The sequence below is a fragment of the Eleutherodactylus coqui genome, chromosome 1 (assembly GCF_035609145.1).
Source record: "Eleutherodactylus coqui strain aEleCoq1 chromosome 1, aEleCoq1.hap1, whole genome shotgun sequence".
NCBI classification, from domain to species: domain Eukaryota; kingdom Metazoa; phylum Chordata; class Amphibia; order Anura; family Eleutherodactylidae; genus Eleutherodactylus; species Eleutherodactylus coqui.
In genome coordinates, this window is record NC_089837.1 from 315,941,212 (window position 1) to 315,959,335 (window position 18,124).

The following is an 18,124-nucleotide window of genomic DNA, read 5'->3' on the forward strand; positions in this document are numbered from 1 at the left end:
ATACATAGAGTATCATAATATCATCCTATATTGGGCATGTGGTGCGTCTGACATGGTCAGGCACATCCTAATACCATACATAAAAAGAAGAAAAAAAAAGGGTCCGGCCTCCTCCACCCCTTAATAGCCGGCCATCTCTCTCCTTATTTCCCCGTCATCGATGACAATACTAATAGATGTCATAGAGGAGGGGGAAATATAAAATTACACTCACCAGTAGTCACTGGTAAATATAATTGTATTTTAAGTCACTTATGGAGTATATATAAAGTGTAACACTATATATGTAGTACCATAATATCAACGCACTCTGCGCATGCGGTGCGTCTGACATGGTCAGGCACATCCTCACGCCATACATATTAAAAGAAAAACAAAGGTATACCACCTGTATGCCAGATGTAGACATGGCAGTAATCATCCAGCTTGGTCTGATGGAATTGCTGGGCTGCTCCTGATGACATCATCGGTGTTCTTCTGCTTCTCTGGATGGTCTTCTTGGGGCTTATGAGATCTGGCTCTGATGATCTTAAAGAGCCGGTGTGCTGTCCAGGGTTTTCCAGTTAGTGCTGACGAATGAAAACCCTGTGAATAAGGCCTGGTGGTCTGCCGATATGGCCGAGTGGTGGGCTTCTGCTGCCTCCATCCTCTCGAGATTAAATGGTCGGGAGCCGCGCCGGATGTTGTTTGACTATAAGAAGAGGAAGCATAGGGATTTAGCTGGTATTATAACTTCTCATGACAGCACTGGATTACAGTTCAAAAAAACTAACTAATTCCTGTATAAAAATTTATCACCCTAAGGGCAAAGTCAGACGAGCGTTTTTTTTGCTTTCGCCTATGTGCGCAAAAAAGGGCATGTCTGATAGAGCCAGTGGCTCCCTATGATTTGTTCACATGTCCGTCTTTTACAGGCGCAAAATACTCATACTTGTAAAAGATAGGACATCCGTGCCCTGGGTGGGTCCGTGCGACGCAGAAAGATTCCCCACGGAGAGTGCCCTTATCACTAAACACTGTGACAGCACTGTCACAGTGTTCAGTGACAAGGGGACTCCCTGTGGGGATGAAGCTGTCACAGCTGTGGCAAAGGACCATAAAGCCATCCCATTGCTTTCAATGGGGCCGTTGCTACTGCCGCTGGCCCCATTGAAAGCAATGCGATGCAGTCAACCCCCACAGTGACTTTCTGGGTAGGGCTTGAAACAGAAGCTGGTGTAAAAAAAAAATGTGTATGTATATGTGTGTATATATATATATATATATATATATATATATATACATCGCCTCTCTGCTGCTGTGCAGCTCTGGCGCATGTTCTCGCTGACTGCCGGCACTGCTCTGAAGCACTTTCAGCTGGCCGGGGATTTAAAAATCCCCGCTTCCTAAAAGAGCTGTGTCTGATTGGCTGAGCGCTCAGCCAATCACAGGCAGCGCTCAGCCATTCATTGAATGACAGGTGAGTGCTGCCTGTGAGTGGTCACAGCGTTCAGCCAATCAGAGGCAGCGTCATTGAAAGCAATGGGCATGGAGCTACAGTCAGGTGCATTTTGCACATGCATGCAACACTTTTTTTGCGCAAAAAGGACACTCGTCTGACTGAGCCCTAAGGCCAAATGCAGACGGCCGGAGAGGAATCCGACTGTGAGATCTCGTAATGGAATCAGACCTTGTTCCCCAGCGGTGACCCCTGGCTTACCTGTCTGCTGTCTTCTTTCTTTGCTGTAGATGTGCCGGCTGGTGTGCCGCCACACATGCGCAGTGCAGATCTCTTGCACCGGCGATGATGCAGATGTGTGGCCACTCGTTGCGGGATGGGCAGCTTCCATTGACTACAATGGAATTTGCCCGTGCGAGCCTCACACTAGAATAGGACATGCTGCGATTTTTTTCCCCCGGCAGCAGAAAATCGCAGTTTATTTCCGCTCGTGGGCATGGAAAAGTGTTTTGCTTAGCATGTCCTATGGGCAGTATTTGCTCCAGATCCAGTAGTGCAAATATGCCCGTGGGCATTGGGCTTAAGACTACTCGCACACGGACAAACTTAAACTTGTGTCTAAGATTCTTACATGGAACTCACATCAGCCGGCACACAGACACACCATCCATGCGCTGTCCGATGTGCCGGACATCACACATTATCATGTGCTATTCTTGTTCAAAAATCAGACAGGAATGGGACATGTTGTAAATTCTATTTTCCATGAACTATTCATACGAGTAGAAAAAAGTCCCCTGTAAATATACCCGTTCTAATGAATCCGTTTCATTTTTGTCCAACTTTCTAACCAAAAAAATCAGTTCGAAAGTCAGATGGAAAAATCTCCCGTATGAAAGTGGCCTAAATCAGGTTACTGTAAGTTATCACTGATAGTCACAGAAATTCAAGTGTTCTTCCTAAACAATATTACAACCTAAACATTCAAGACATATACAGTATATACACCAAGGAAGCTCATAAAGGTGATATTAGGGCTACAGCCCACATCTAGCACCATAGTGAGGCAAAGACATATACAGTATATACACCAAGGAAGCTCATAAAGGTGATATTAGGGCTACAGCCCATGTTTATCACCATAGTGAGGCATAGACATATACAGTATATAGACCAAGGAAGCTCATAAAGGTGATATTAGGGCTACAGCCCATGTCTAGCACCATAGTGAGGCATAGATATATACAGTATATACACCAAGGAAGCTCATAAAGGTGATATTAGGGCTACAGCCCATGTCTAGCACCATAGTGAGGCATAGACATATACAGTATATACACCAAGGAACCTCATAAAGGTGATATTAGGGCTACAGCCCACGTCTAGCACCATAAAGAGGCATAGACATATACAGTATATAGACCAAGGAAGCTCATAAAGGTGATATTAGGGCTACAGCCCACGTCTAGCACCATAGTGAGGCATAGACATATACAGTATATAGACCAAGGAAGCTCATAAAGGTGATATTAAGGCTATAGCCCACGTCTAGCACCATAGTGAGGCATAGACATATACAGTATATAGACCAAGGAAGCTCATAAAGGTGATATTAGGGCTATAGCCCATGTCTAGCACCATAGTGAGGCATAGACATCTCCCATTAGTACTACTATGACGTTATAACATACCAAGCCGAACCAATACAATTTATGCTTATACTCACTGGTACAGGAATGTGTGGTGGTGGCATCTGCAGGGCTTCTACCATGTCCCAATTGATATGCCGGAAAAACCTCTGGGCTCTGATGTCACCGTGGACCCCTAAGCGCGTCGTAGGATCTTCCCGGAGGAGCTAAAAAGGAAAAAAATATAATCTAGTGCTTTGAACTATTATTACTGTCCTGGTCTAGTATAACATGTATTACATAGAGAATATATTCACCTTCTTGATGATGTTCTTCGCCTCGATGTTGGAGGCATTAAATCGTCCTCGATGATACTTTGACCTGCGGGTAACCATGATATTAAGAATGATACCTAAGGCATACCAGTCGATGGCAGCATTGTACTCCTCCCCGCTCAGCATCTCAGGAGCCATGAAGTCCGGCGTTCCAGCATATCCAGAGGCTGTGCGGTCTCCATAGATGTCCTCGAGGGCCAACCCGAAGTCGGCGATCTTTAGATGGCCCGCTGAAGTCACCAGGATGTTATCCGGCTTGAGATCTCTGTGAAGTAGAGGAAACAATGGTTTATTCCCATTCATACTGCTAAGAGAGAATCTGTCCCATTAGCTGATTTACTTTATAAATATATGAAGATGTTACCTAATGTGCGCACAAACATCCAGAATTAATATACCTAAGTATGTTTTATATCAGATTCCAAACCATCTACTATAATATAATCTGGGATTACAGACCCGGCCTGAGTCCATCACACCTAAAAAAGACAAGAATATATTTACCGGTGGACGATGCCCTTCGCATGCAGGTGTTGGATACCGCATACAAGTTCCGCTGCGTAGAAACTGGCACGAAGGGGAGAGAAGAGAATTAGTATCTGGAGGCTGACAGAAAGCTCTGAAAAACACATAGTACAGAAGAGCAGAATATCCACCATGTGAGGTTATTACTATAGACTGCAGGGATCACACATCTCATTCTTCATGCTACATGTTCTCTAATCCTATCTTATTCTGCATACTACAAACATGGGGATAGGGACTCCTGCACAGGGCAGCGCCATATGTGTTTGTGTTATAGATCAGTGGGCTCTCTGTGCGACACCCTATAGAGCCTCGAGAAGATATATCATCCACCGGAGCAATGCAATATAATGTTACATGCGGTGGAGCATGGAACTATTTTTTATTTCTTTTTGCAGATTAATGGCCGCCAAACAGTGCCGATATACAAGAACAGCCATTTCCCTGCTTTAGGTGCAGTCCTATGCAAGCACTGTGTGACTTAGAGTTATGTATAAGAGATGCTGCTATTACTATGTGAGATCCATGATCTACAGGTTCAGACCATATAGAGAGTAATAAGCCTAGAATTGGATAAAAGTCTTTTAACAAAGTGTTTCAGTACTAACATCCACTGACATAACTATATATTCTCTTCTCCATATAGGGAGTCCAGTACTATGAATAAAGCATTATAGTTGGGGGCCCTGTTACAGGTTTTACATTGGGGCCCAGGAGCTTTAAGTCACGGCTCTGCGTTAAGCAGTTAAGTGAAGTTGGGTGGCCCAAGATAAGCTTCTGCACCCGGGCCCATGAGCCTTTAGCTACGCCCCTGCTAACATCCTATAGATGGAGAGTATAGTTGCAGCTTCTGAGTATAACACTCAATTCTATGTACAGTCCCTTAATGAATGGAGTCCATCATTGGAGCTTGTATGTGGGCAGTAAGGCTAACAATCTAAAGGTTCCTTTACACAGGACTACTATAGGTTACATAAGCGCCCAACAGCCATTCCATGAAGAGCCGCCCAACTATCGCTCCTGTGCTTTACAAGCAGTGATAGTCGTTCTGTGAATGGAGGCTGAGTGGTTGAAGATCATGCTGACCCGCCGCCTCCATTCACAGTAAACAGGCAGTCATGCATTGTAGAACGATTGCTGGTTTACACGGCCGATAGTCGCTTGGTTTTTAGTTCTGCTAAGTGACTCTGACCAGTGATCGATTTCTCGCTCCATACCCAGTACACGGGACGGCTATTGCCTGAATTTGCTGCTTCCAGCGATAATTGCCCCGTGTAAGGGTAACTTCACTCATGTACTGTCCTCTTCATGTATGACCTACAGGGAGATGTTTATTAGCTTACGACTACATTACCGTGCACAGGGGCTGTCGAGACACCCCTTCCGCTGTAGAAGTTCATCGAAGTCTCCGCAGTTGATGTATTCCATTCCGAGCAGCACCAGGTCCTGCCATACAGAAGAGCGATACAAGAATGTGAATGTCTAGGATCAAGTTACCAAATGATTGCGGTGTCTTCATTCTATACAGACAGGAACTATCAGAGGTTGATCCAGGGATTATTCTGACCGCCATTATGGAGTCGGGAAGGAATTTTCCCCCCGAAAGGGCAAATTGGCTTCTGCCTCTTGGGATTATTTGCCTTCCTCTGGATCAACAGGGCTGACCTAAATGGACCTTGTCTTCATTCAGCCTCACATACTATGTTACTATGTTATACAGAGGCCATTCTCAGTTATTTCTCCATCATAGATGTAGACTATATGACGACGGGGGGGATGGGACAGTTACATGTATGATGGATCAGTAAGCTTAGTACTGGTGATAATAAGGCTGCAGCCCGGCCCCAGGAGAGGTGTAGCTTATACCTCATACAGTAGCCGTTCTCCATCTAGTTTCACTAATAATGTACATATAAGGTTTTCATGTTTGCATCATAGAGAAGACGCCATCTCAGTCGCAGTGGCATCCATAGACTATTTACAAACTGTTTGCCTACATTCACATATTTTTTACACAAAACCCTTTTTCCTTTAACCCCTGAAGGACCGGCCACTTTTCATGTTTTTATTCTCACTTCTTCATCCCTATTTTCAATACATACATTTTTTTCGCCATATGAGGGCTTCTTATTTTGCGAGACGAGTTGTGTTTTTAATGGTATCATTTAGTCTACTATATAATGTATGGGAACATTTTTACATTTGTAAGTGTGGTGAAATGATAAAACGCACTGATGCCATTATCCTGCAGATCTTACTGTGACATAACGTTATTCTGTGGGTCGGTACGATAACGGCGATTAGCAAACTTATATAGTTTTTATTAAGTTTTACTACTTTTAACCTGGAATATTAAATTTTCAAAATCCTTGGCACCAGAGGGATATTAATTTAATTTCTTTTATGGCAACAAAACTGTACTGATCTTTCATTGGCTGCAGTTGTCATGTGGTTTCCTGTGACATCATCTGTCACAAGCATCACCGGGAATGCAGCGGGCTCAAGGGCTGGATCCCGGAGGCTGCAGAGGGGTAAGTATATCACAATTTATTGTTTTAATACAGGGGGTCTTATTGAAGAGGAGTTTCCAGTAACTGGGCAACCCCTTTAATTTCAAGTGACACAAGCTGCCATTCAGCATGCTATGTGAGAGACAGTTACAAACTAATTACAATGAGAGCAGCCTGTATTGTAGAAAGGGGGGTCTGCAGACCCCCAGCTTAGGAGCCTGGTTGCAAATAGTAACTATTCAATACCATGATGCTCTGAAAATAAGACCCTGTCTTATAATAATTTTTGCCCCAAAAGAAGCACAGGGTTTTCTTTTCGGGGGATGTCTTATTAATACTAAGCTAGTAGCCATGGTCCGGGTTCCTCCCGATGGTCTGCGAAGTTCCGTAGTTCCGCCGGGCTTCCTGCACTCCTTGGCCGCTGACAGATCATCACTTCCTGTTTGCAGCGTTCATAAATCCCGCCTCCAGGAAGCGATGGCTCTGATTAGCCAGCGAGCACTGCTGTCAGCCAATCACTGCAGTGCTCACTGAACCAACGTGACGGCTGGTGAGTTCAGACGCTGTGGAGTTTCAGCTACAGAATGTGCACCGACATTCTCCAACAATGTGCAGTACAATGTAAATGAGAGGGCTTTTAACAAACCCCATTCACTAACAATGGAAACAACCTGCAGTGGAGGATAGTCATGCAGCATGCGCCATCTGTCACAGGAAAGTCATGGATCTTCATTGTGGATTTCATTCAAGGTAATGAGTGACGTCCGCAGTGAAAATCAGCAGATTGACCCCCGATGTTTGCACATACCCCTGTGGTTTGCTTCTATGTTTGTATTAGGTTTTAAGTTGTTCAATTTGTGTCTCTAGAACTTTGATTAGAGTTCTTGCACATGTGTAGCACCCAGTTTTTGGTATTTTCGGTTGTGCTTGTTACTGTTGTTCACCTCGACATCCATAGACTCACGGCTCCTATATCCCTGTACAGATATACTAGGACATTAATAAGCATAGCATTGTACACCTACAAACTGAATAGCGGGCATTCATTATAATAAAGGTATTGTATATTTAACGGCCCCTCAGTGTAAAGTGGGGCCCATTGTGACTATTGCTATGTCAGCCCAAGATCTCTGTGGATGGAAATGTCTTACTGTTGCACGGCTCGCAGATACTTTGTATCACTACAGCATCAGGTGCATATACTGGTATTTGTTCATTTGGAAGTAGTCATAAATGTACCTTTGTCTGGAAAGCAAATTGTCCATGTAGAAGAAAGGGGCTGCCAGATGCAAGTTGTAGCACCCGCCGCTCCACCATCACGCGGTCCTCTCCTTCGGTAAGCAGGCTTCTCTTGGCGATGACTTTTACAGCAAACTTCTGCCGAGTAGAGTTGTCTTCTGCCAGCACCACCTAGAAAAATAGTCATTTATGAAGAGGACAAATAGAGCAAATATCCGAAACTGATCTGAAGGTTGGATTCACAGTGCAGGTTTGCAGTGCGGATTCTTCAGCGCAGCTCCATAGCAATCTACAGTACAATGCATCTGGATGGAGATCTGTGTAACAGTAGGGAATTACATGTTATGTAGTAATATTAATGCTGTGTGCAGAGCAAGAAACATGTGAGGAGAAGACGCATTGTAGTTCCATCTTACTAACAGGGTCTCAGACAATGATCATGCAGCTTTGTCATCATCAGCCTCTTGTAGGATTCTACTATATTAGAAGTATCGCACGCGCTCTAGACTTTACATTGTGGACCGTTGGAGAAGCCAAAGTATAGAACCTCTTGTATCAGAACAATAAAGCAGAAGAGCCTGAACACATCACTTCAGTGTTTTGCGCTCTTCTCTGATGCATCGTATACATTATATATACGATTAGATATACCTGATGGATAAGACTATGATCCCCCTTGAATATCATCTAAATGAAGTCATTACTGTAACAATCCACAGATAAAAATCCATATGGAAAAATTTGCATGTTGTGGATTTTCAATCCTCATGTTTCAGAAATCTGTGACTTTTCTCCAGTTTTCACCCACTTAATGTGCTATATACTGGGTCGATGCACCTGTGATTCCACTGCACAACCTGTTTCACATTCCAGGTACTGTATATGCCGTGTGCAGGCACATCCTAATGGCATATATACATGTGAAAGTCAGTCCGTCCAATAGTCCAATCCATATTTCAGCCCCATTTGTGGTGGCATTCTCAATATAATACGTGTGCTATAATACAAATATTTTTGAACCCCTTAAAAGGGTTGTCGGGGATTTTTACTATTAGTAGAAGCGCAGATAGCGCTGTGAACATTGTAGCAGCCTGGGTTGGTACTGCAGACAGTGAATTCAGGGGGAGCTTTGCCTGCAGTACCAACCCAGGCCTCTGTATTATGGACAGCGCTGTCTGCTTCCGGCACTGCCAGCAGGCCCAGTCATTAGCTGTATTTACTGCATAGCAGGAGTTTGGGGTTTATATTATGTCTGTATAACTTTTTATTCCTGTATTTTTTGGGGGGTGAGACCTAGAAATGTCAGCATTGTTTTTTGGGTTTTGTTTTTACAGACTTTACCATGCAGCATAAATCGCTTGAGAACATTATAGTTCAGATCGGCACGATTAGAGCAATACCAAATTTATACAGTCCTAATGTTTTACTACTTTTGCAAAGAGGGGCATACACTGAACTCACAGGGCCCGACAGCAGAACTCAGAATTAAATTAGGGACAGCATATCTATAACAGCGGCTCAGCTCTAGTATACCTCTAATACAATCATATCATAGAGACGCTAGATTCTACACTGTGATAGTGATTACAGTGCTGTTACCTCCAGTGATCACATGTGACATCTCCTCTGATTGATGACTTCTGCTTTCGTTTTTGTTCTTTGTCTGGGCCCAGAATTCCACTAAGATTTCTTCTTGCCAAGATTCATCCCTGCACATTCCCCATCCTACCACTAGCTCTCACTATCTCTCCATAGTATTGGTGTCTCCTCTGTGGCCCCAGAAAGTACCGCTGTCCCCTCTCTGTGTCCCTACAGACTACTGGCGTCCCCTCTGTGGTGCCACAAACTACTGATGTCCCTTCTGTGTCTTCCCTTTTCCCTGAATGTCCGACTAGCAGGTGCAGCATAAATCTCTTTGTAACCTGCTGGTAGGGGGCGCTGCTCTCTCAGGCTTCTTATACATAGCTGAGCGCGATATCAAGTCATGAAACCCAGACTGATATCGCACTCATCAGCGTGTGATTTACCCAGGACCCGAGGCGTTTTTCTTTGGAAACGCCACCCATCACTTCAGGTAAAGTGCAGGAAGGAGGTGGAGAGGAGAAGGCGGCTTCTACACTGATGGATCAGGATCAGCAGGAATGTAAGTTCCAGACTTGTGAAGGGGAAGGGATGTCCGCAGACGTAACCGCTCATCTCTAGTTATAAATATTAGTGGAAAAACGGGTAAACCAGAAATAGTCAAGAGAAATCACACTGGCATGTTCATGTCAGGAATGCCAACCACACTATATAGATATGTTGTAGTGTGATTCATATAGAACCATTGCAGTGGTAGGTGTATATTAATATTTGCCAATTGGCCTGAAATGTTCGGGAGAATCTAGGAAGAGAAGGCAAATCACCCGGGCACCGAACCTGTGAATTACACTCGCCTCTCTCCCTCTGCACCCCTCTTCATTGTTGGGCATTGCTGGCAAGTGAAATGAAGTGCAAGGAAGGAGAGAAGAAAATAACAACAGGTCCGGGGCTTGTATTCAGGTCTGTATAAGGTCTGTGTGATGTCAGAATAAAGCAGGGGAGGGGTGACGGCTAGTCTGGGGGTCTGTATAGAAAAACAGAAGACCACATGGTCCATGTCTACAATTGTAATATTTCCTTATCATTATTCGTTAAATGGGTCCTATAGACTGTATTAAGTCAGTTCTGGTCTAGGGTTTGTACTAAGTAGGGTCTGATCTGATATTTGTATTCATTCCCTAAAGGGTTTTCTGCTCTTTTTTGACTGATGACCTTTTCCCTAGATAGGTCATCAGTACTGTAGTTGATGGATGGGCATCTGCTGATCTGGACCCCTGTCCATCAGCTGATCGTCCGGCCCACTGTCCGGTGTAGTAGGCTGGATGTTGTGATCACTGGTCAGAGGAGGAAGTCTGATCTCTGAACATGAAGTGTAGGAGCAGCGTGGTGCTGACATTGATTTCAAGCCAGCGCTCGGCCTACGACCATTTTACTGGTGATGAACTATCCAGAGGATGGGTCATCAGTTAAAAAAGTGCAGAAAACCCCTTTAGTGACGAGTCCCTTTAAAGCCTTAATGACAAACCATTTCCAATTCTTTTCATTGCCCATTCTTAGAGCCATAACATTCAAATGTCTCCATCCCCATAGCCGTACTAGGGCTTGTTTTTTTGCATACATGTATTATATAACTTTTATTAACATTTTTTGTGGGAGGGTTGAGAAAAAAATCTGACATTTCGCCATTGTTTTCTGGATTTTACTTTTCAGGTCAAGCATGCAGAATAAATATTGTGATACATTATTCTCTGGGTCCGCACGATTCGGGCAATACCAGAATTTTTTGTGTTTTGCTATATTTGTACAGTATAAAGACTTTCACGTTTCTGTCGGCACCTCCCAAGAGCTATAGTGTTTTTATTTTACCACCAACCGAGCTCTATGAGAGCTTATTCTTTTGCAGAGGAGCTTTAGGGCTCAGTCAGACGGCGTATTTTGCTGCGCATCTTATTTGCATTTGCGATCCGCATCTATTAGAACCAATGCTTTTCAATGGCAGCGGTCACATGTCTGGTTTTTACCAGCGCACAAAAATGTGCAGCGGTAAATCTAGGACAGCGGATCTTAAAACGCAAATAACTACGGTATTCAGGATTTTTTGGATGTGAAAATTTGCTGTCACATCCAGGGGTTTCACCTGTGGTCAATGGGGCCAGCGGCGGCCCCACTGACATACAGAGAAGATCGCGATCCTCTGTTATAGCTGTGACAGCTGTGGTTGAGGATTTATTCATCATCACTGAACACTGTGACAGCTGTGGCAGAGGACCGCAATGCTATCCCAATGCCGTCACAGTGTTCAGTGATGAGGGGACTCCCTGCGAGGATGAACAAATCCTCGGCCACAGCTGTGGCAGAGGACTGCCATCTTCTCTGTATGTCAGTGGGGCTGCTGCTGCTGACCCTATTGACCACAATGGGAAACCTCTGGATGTGACAGCATCCAGGGTTTTCACATCCAAGGAATCCCCTGCTGCAGCTGTCACAGCCGCAGCAGGGGATAGCGGGCAGCGCACTTTAGTCACGCATAAACACAGCCAAGTGCATTTTCTCAGCGTGATGCCCGCTTTGGTCACGCAAATATTTGTGCATTTGGGTTTTGCGCAAAACAATGCGCAGCAAACAAACGCCCGTCTGACTGAGCCCTCAGTCTTCATTTATCTCATTTTTGGAAAAGATAATCACTTTTTATTACGCTTTTTCTAGAATTTTAATTAATAAAATCAGCAATTCTTCTTTTTTTTTTCAAGCTCTTCACAATATGTCAAACCCTTATATTGTGCAAAAATAATGCCATTTTCAATAAATCCCTGTGTGTATTACTTATTGGTGCGAGTCAATATGCAATATGTGTGTCATACTAAATGCATACAAAATGTGGGTGCCAATCATTCAATATGATGATAGTTGAACATGCATATAGTATAATTATCACATGGGTAAGGTACCATGTTATATTCAGTTATTGTACAGTGGAAAAACAAGATAATTTTCCCCATGGCGGTGAGCGTAGTTGCGCATACAGACGGGTGAAACCGCCCTAATAGTGCTTCTCAAATCCAACCCACAAAGATGAAATAGGCTTGAACACCACAAAGATGCTAATAAAACTCTATAAGACCCTCGGTAATCATGTGAAACCATACCCTCAAGAGAGATAACATTATAAGATCACGGCGTCGGCATTAGGAGTCACTTACATCACACAGTCCAAATTACATAGGTACACATCGCCAAAAACTAACATGCCAAAACATTTAAAGAGGGTCCAGAGATGACTAAATACAAGAAAAGTCATGCAAAACAAGATAATACAAATGGGAGGCCAAGACAGCAGAGAAAAAAATATTTACTTATAATTTAAAATTAAATTTAGTGCAAATCTGAAACGTCCAATTTAGACCAAGGAATTTTCTTCAGAGCCCATAAAGGTCAAGATCACGAAGTTCCATCAGTCCAACGGACAATCCACCAATGATTCCAAGACGTGACAAAGTAGGGCCAGAAAGAAGCCAGAAGTCCAGCGGTCAAGGAGTATTACCAACGGGATCCCAAAGAAGCAGCCCCCAAATAGGTAACCTGAGGGAGAACACAGAGAGGAGACCTATAACAAAAAATATACAGAAGTGTCAAAACAAATGTATCAAACAAACAATTAAACAAGGAATCCTGTAAATAAGAGATCTTCATGGATCCTTTATGGGCCAACGATTTGTAACCGAAATATCCACCTGGATTCATACTCCTTTATATGGGTCATTATGAATGTAGCAATAGTAAGGGTGTGGGGGGTGTATGGGGGGGTGGCACATGGATGGATTCTAATTGTGGAATCCATGATCGCCCTTAGAACATGCTGAAATAGGATTGCTGAAGAGGGAATATTCTTTTAGGAGATCTGGTCTGTGGTTTCAATTAGTTTAGGGGTCTCAAGGAATTTGTATCTATTTAGGGGGTGTATATTTAAGGGATTTAAGGTGGTTTGTATTTGCTTAGGGGGTTGGTCTTGGAATCTGCATATATACATATGCACTTGTTTTGGAACATTTGTAGCACAAATACAACTACATGGATATATATTTTTTTATTTTGCCCCCATTTTTTTGTTTTATTATCATTATTTGGACTGTTGACTAATTATTTTATATTAGTAAATGATACAGAATACATTTTTGGGAGCAAAACATATTTCTGACTGCAAACTGCTGCAATTTTATCATATATAGTAGTGTCATGCAGGAATTGACCCATTTTGATAGTAAACTGTCAGAAAGAGAAAAAAAAAAAAAAGCTTAACTCACCTAGAAGAGCTGTCCGTGGCCAATCAGAGGCAGTGCCCAGCTGTTATTGAATGACAGCTGAGTACTGCCTCTGATTGGCTGAGCACTCAGCAAATCAGAGGCAGCACTTTCTGGAGGCGGGGAGAAGAAGACTGCTGGGACTGGAGAGAAGAGCCAGGCGGATCCATTGAAATAAATGGGAAAGCATCATGAACTTCTGCCACAGCTGTGACAGCTGTGGCAGAGGATTTCTTCATCCCTGTGGTCCCCGCGGGGGTGAAGGAATCCCCTGTCATAGCTGTCACAGCTGTGTCAGGGGAGCAGAATGTTCTCCCTATGTTTTCGATGGGGCTAGCGCTGCTGCCACTGGCCCCATTGAAAACAATGGGCGATATCGCAGATTCTTCTTTGCGATGCGAGATTACAGTGAAAACATCGTAAATGAGAATGAAACCGTTGAAAATCATTGGTTTCATCATCATGCGTTTTCCCTCTCTGTTACATCGCAAGGCGATTGCATAGCAAGTGGGTGCCCCCCATACGGGTGCCAACAGTCATGCCATAGAGGCTGCAGAATCTCAGCGGTATATTTTATTTTAGGGCTCCTACTCTCTGGAGTTTTTGTAATGCTGCGATATTGCTGCGTTTTCTAATGCGATTGTCAGTGGGACTTTCTAATGTTAAAAACGCATCACAAGTTTGTGCTTTGTGATTTTTGTGCGATGCGTTTTTAACATTAGAAAGTCCCATTGACAATCGCGCTTAACAAACGCAGCGATATCGCAGTGTTATAAAACCGCAGCTGTGTGGGCGCCTTTACAGCGCAAATGATGTGGAAGACATTCAAAAATCTCATCCATATGAAATAGAGAATTTCCGCACAGAATCTGCAGAGTATTTGAAATACATGCCGGCTCTAAATCCAAAGTCCGTCTAGGCTGCTGGTTGTGATGGCGGATTTCAACCTTTCAAATATAAAGCTTGAAGCCAGTAAAGAATCTGCATTAAAAACCTGGATCAGAAAGCCTGCAGCAAAAATGGAGTAAGTGAAGACACCCTTAAAGAGGTACTGAAGGTATGACCCGTCTCTAGGGTACACTAACTTACTGCTCATACACGGCACTGAGAAAGCTATATAAGAACAATCAGACAAATCAGACAGAGGAAGTGTAGGAGGATTTCTTTTTGGGTGAGCGTGGCTGTCATTTCAGTCCATATCAAGCACAGCGCCATACTTGGTTTATTGGCTTTTCTTGGTATTGCAGCTCAGTCCCATTCCATTAAATGGGACTGATTTGCTCCCAGGCCATGTGACCGATAAAGATAACATCACTGGCCGGGGAAGAGGCTGCAGCGCTCACCCGAGTGCATGCCCTCTTCAATCAACTGATCGGTGGAGAGTCCAAGCAACAGACCCCACTGATCTGATATTGATAACCTATCCTGGGGATAGTCATCAATATTGTAGTCCCGGAAAAGCAGTTTAAATATGTTGCCCCATTTGGAAAATGCCTGAATCATCATGACTAAATCAACATCGCTGTTCCTTAGTTTGCCTGGGTGCCAGGCACTACAACATCATCTCTGCATGGACACATGAGTGGCTGTAATAAGCATCCTCCGGCAGTATCAGCTGGCCATTGGCGCAGAAATGTTCTACATACGAAATGTCCAGACGGGTGAATGTAGGCTGCAGAGTCTTAGGGCTCAAACAGACGAGCGTGACGGCCGCAAAACCTGAAGAAATGTAACCATTCATTTCAATAGTTTAGTTTTAATTAGCGTGATTCTCGCCGATATTACTACATACGAGAACAGATGGGTCTTGCCTGATCTTTCTCACAGATAGCTTATGTCCTATGTTTTCTATCTTTCAGCTTTTTTTTAACCATGCGCAATAGCACGAAATTTAAAGGGTAAAGTAGAAAACTTTCCACTGGTTCATGGGTAAAGGCTCTCCGTAGCGGCGAGCGTATTTCTGCATGCGCCTGTGTGTTTAAGCCCTCAGAAGCAGTAGCTGATATTTTTGTCCAGCACAATATGTCTAACCTGTCCGAAGCTACCCCGGCCGAGCACATGATGGAAAGTGAGTCTACTGATGTCATCCGAGGTTGTGCTGCCGGGGTGGGGTGGCCGAGCACCGATGTCTCCTACAAGGAACAGAAAAGGGACACATTAAGATTAATGGAAAATCTGCCATACAAGAGTCACGATGAGGAGAATTTGGGGGGAAATTTGCAGGTAGCTACAATAATAATATCACTGATGTAGAAGCATTGTAAACCCAGATTATTGGGGATAAAGTGCCAGTTCAAGGGCTTATTCAGATGTCCGTATATCGCCCGGGTTTTCATGCCTGGCCGATATACACTGACCCTTTCTCCAGGGGTAGAAGGCGGGCCGGGAGCAATGCACTGAGCTCCCACCCCCTTTCCACCCTCTTTCCACCCCTCGCCACTATTTGCAATGGGAGGGGGCGGGATGGGGTAGAACTTATCTCTGCCCCGTCCAGCCCTTCCATTGCAAACAGTGGCGAGGGGTGGAGAGGGGGTGGGAGCTCAGTGCACTCTGCCTCCTCCCCCTGCAGAGAGGGACAGCGTATATCGATTCGAGCATAAAAACCTGGCCGATATACGGATGTCTGAATACGCCCTTAGGATTATACTGAGAAATGTTGGATAAAATACATAATACATTTTACTGATGAGGACACATACTTTGTTCCACAGGTCTTTCTCTTTTACATTTGATGAATCCTTAACCCTTAAATATCCTTAAATATATGCCATGCAATCATGAAGGGTGTATAAAGCGGCATCAGAAGCCAAGTATGTGCCATATCTACCAGCTATCAGGTGTTTTAGACAGCTGTCAACCATCGCCAACTGTTTAGATCCACACTCAACTTTGATTGCAGCATCTAAATAGTTAATTACCAAAGTTGACCACGCACCTAAACAGTCAGCCAAAAGACGGCCACCCTATCGTCTCCCCACCCCATGGAATGCAATCATTGGTACCAATGGGCTAGCATTGCAACATGGAAACCGTTAGTCTATACTGCAATACTGAAGTGATCATAAGTTCAAGTACCCTGTGGGGCTATATGAAATATAGAAAAAGGTTTGATAACATTTTTAAAACAGTAAAAAAAGGTTAAGGTTCAGAAAAAACTCTTTTTTAATTTTTCCAATAAAAATCTAAATAATAAAAAAAAACAGATTTTTGGTATCGCTGGGTTTGTAAAATACTGAACTATTAAAATATTGCAGTATTTGTCCTGGTGAACACTGTAAAAAAAAGTACAGAATGACAGAATTATTTTTTTGTTACTTCGGCTCCCCCAAACTCCCCTCACGGCTTCATATGAGTGGAGTTTTAATTAGGGACCATTGCCATGAACATATTCACCCCATACTCATCAGCCATGTAATATCTTCTGGCTTCACTGATACTGAAAACAAGCACAACATTTTGGTGGAATTTCCTGAAGACTGGCATCTTCTGCCCATCTTATGCCATCTTTAGCAGCAGTAAGCTGTAAAAAGATGTACCAGATTTATTAGTAAGTGAACGCGTCTTAATAACTTTGGTCCATCTTTGACTGTTCGTGCCCCAGAAATGCAAATTAAATTATTCTCCCCTGCTAAACCAAGGCCCCGTTTTTGTCTTCCCCTTTTGAAAAATGCCAAAAGTGCAACTGTGTATCAAAAGCCTGTCACTGGCAAATGTATCAAATAGTAAATGGACAGGGTTATAGAGAAGAAAAGCCAGTCTATAAGTAACAGTGTGGTAAAGCAGCTTCCCCTTGTAGTTAGTTGTGTCTGTGTATGTGCATCTATAGGTATTATGGCTCTCCATGCCCCACAATCTGTATTCCTCTACCTGAGTCCCGGGGGTCTTCTTTCTTTTCCTCTTCTTTCTTGATTGCAGGGTTCTCCTCCTCACTTGAGTCCAAGATAAGGATCACCTCCGCTTCTCCACATCCTCCTCCTCTCTGGTCTCCATGATGTTTCTCCTGCCAGATGTTCTGTCCTGAGCCAATCCTCCTCTTCCTCCCATGGCTCTTCTTCAGAGACGTCTCCTCATCTTCCGATGAATCAATGACGTCTCTTCTCCGCTTCCCTCCTCTTCTTACAATCTCCTCCATTTTTGATCGCTGCTGCATAAAGCTGCTGTGCATTCAGTCTCTGACAAGTGTCACCTGGACTGCCAACTGCCACTCAAGATTCCAACTGCCCGCATGCCGCTGGTCATGTGACTGATAACTGACCAATAGCATTCACTTATATGTGCTATATACTGTATACATGAGCCATCACTTCATCTCTACAGTAATTATAAACAGTCTTCATGTATTAATATAAACTTTATGGTCTTCATTTGTATTTCTCCATCCATTTGGTCTTCATTTCTGTTTCATTATTGATTAAATCAGCTGGTGTTAGCAGAGACAAAACGAGTTGTTCATTCTTCTGCCCTTATTACTGACCTCTGATAAGATAGCAAAATGAAAAACATTTCAGTAAAAAAAGTATAAAAAATAGCTCTATATGTGATGAAAAAACTGATGCCAAAATAGGCCAGA

The 18,124-nt window shown here is 43.5% G+C and overlaps 1 protein-coding gene and 1 long non-coding RNA gene across 2 annotated transcripts; both read right to left on the reverse strand.

Annotated features, from left to right (window-relative positions):
- Window positions 1-300: 300 nt before the first annotated feature.
- LOC136587171 (protein kinase C delta type-like) lies at window positions 301-4,060 on the reverse strand. Its single transcript, XM_066585745.1, has 4 exons — window positions 3,906-4,060; window positions 3,384-3,666; window positions 3,165-3,293; window positions 301-691 (listed from the first exon to the last, which is right to left on the reverse strand). Exons 1-4 carry the CDS (start codon window positions 4,058-4,060, stop codon window positions 530-532), a joined length of 729 nt encoding a protein of 242 aa, XP_066441842.1. The 3' UTR covers window positions 301-529.
- Window positions 4,061-5,092: 1,032 nt separating this feature from the next.
- Window positions 5,093-9,692, reverse strand: LOC136612074 (uncharacterized). The gene is made up of 3 exons (XR_010790348.1): window positions 9,275-9,692; window positions 7,676-7,846; window positions 5,093-5,372 (listed from the first exon to the last, which is right to left on the reverse strand). It is a non-coding gene; the product is annotated as an uncharacterized lncRNA (long non-coding RNA).
- Window positions 9,693-18,124: the final 8,432 nt, after the last annotated feature.

Excerpts from the sequence above, each read along its gene's own strand:
- LOC136587171 (XM_066585745.1), bottom strand. The coding sequence starts at position 4,060 with ATGGTGGATATTCTGCTCTTCTGTACTATGTGTTTTTCAGAGCTTTCT. Across the intron at positions 3,294-3,383 it reads CGAAGAACATCATCAAGAAG|CTCCTCCGGGAAGATCCTAC; the intron begins GTGAATATATTC and ends TTTCCTTTTTAG. Across the intron at positions 692-3,164 it reads CACCACACATTCCTGTACCA|TCAAACAACATCCGGCGCGG; the intron begins GTGAGTATAAGC and ends CTCTTCTTATAG.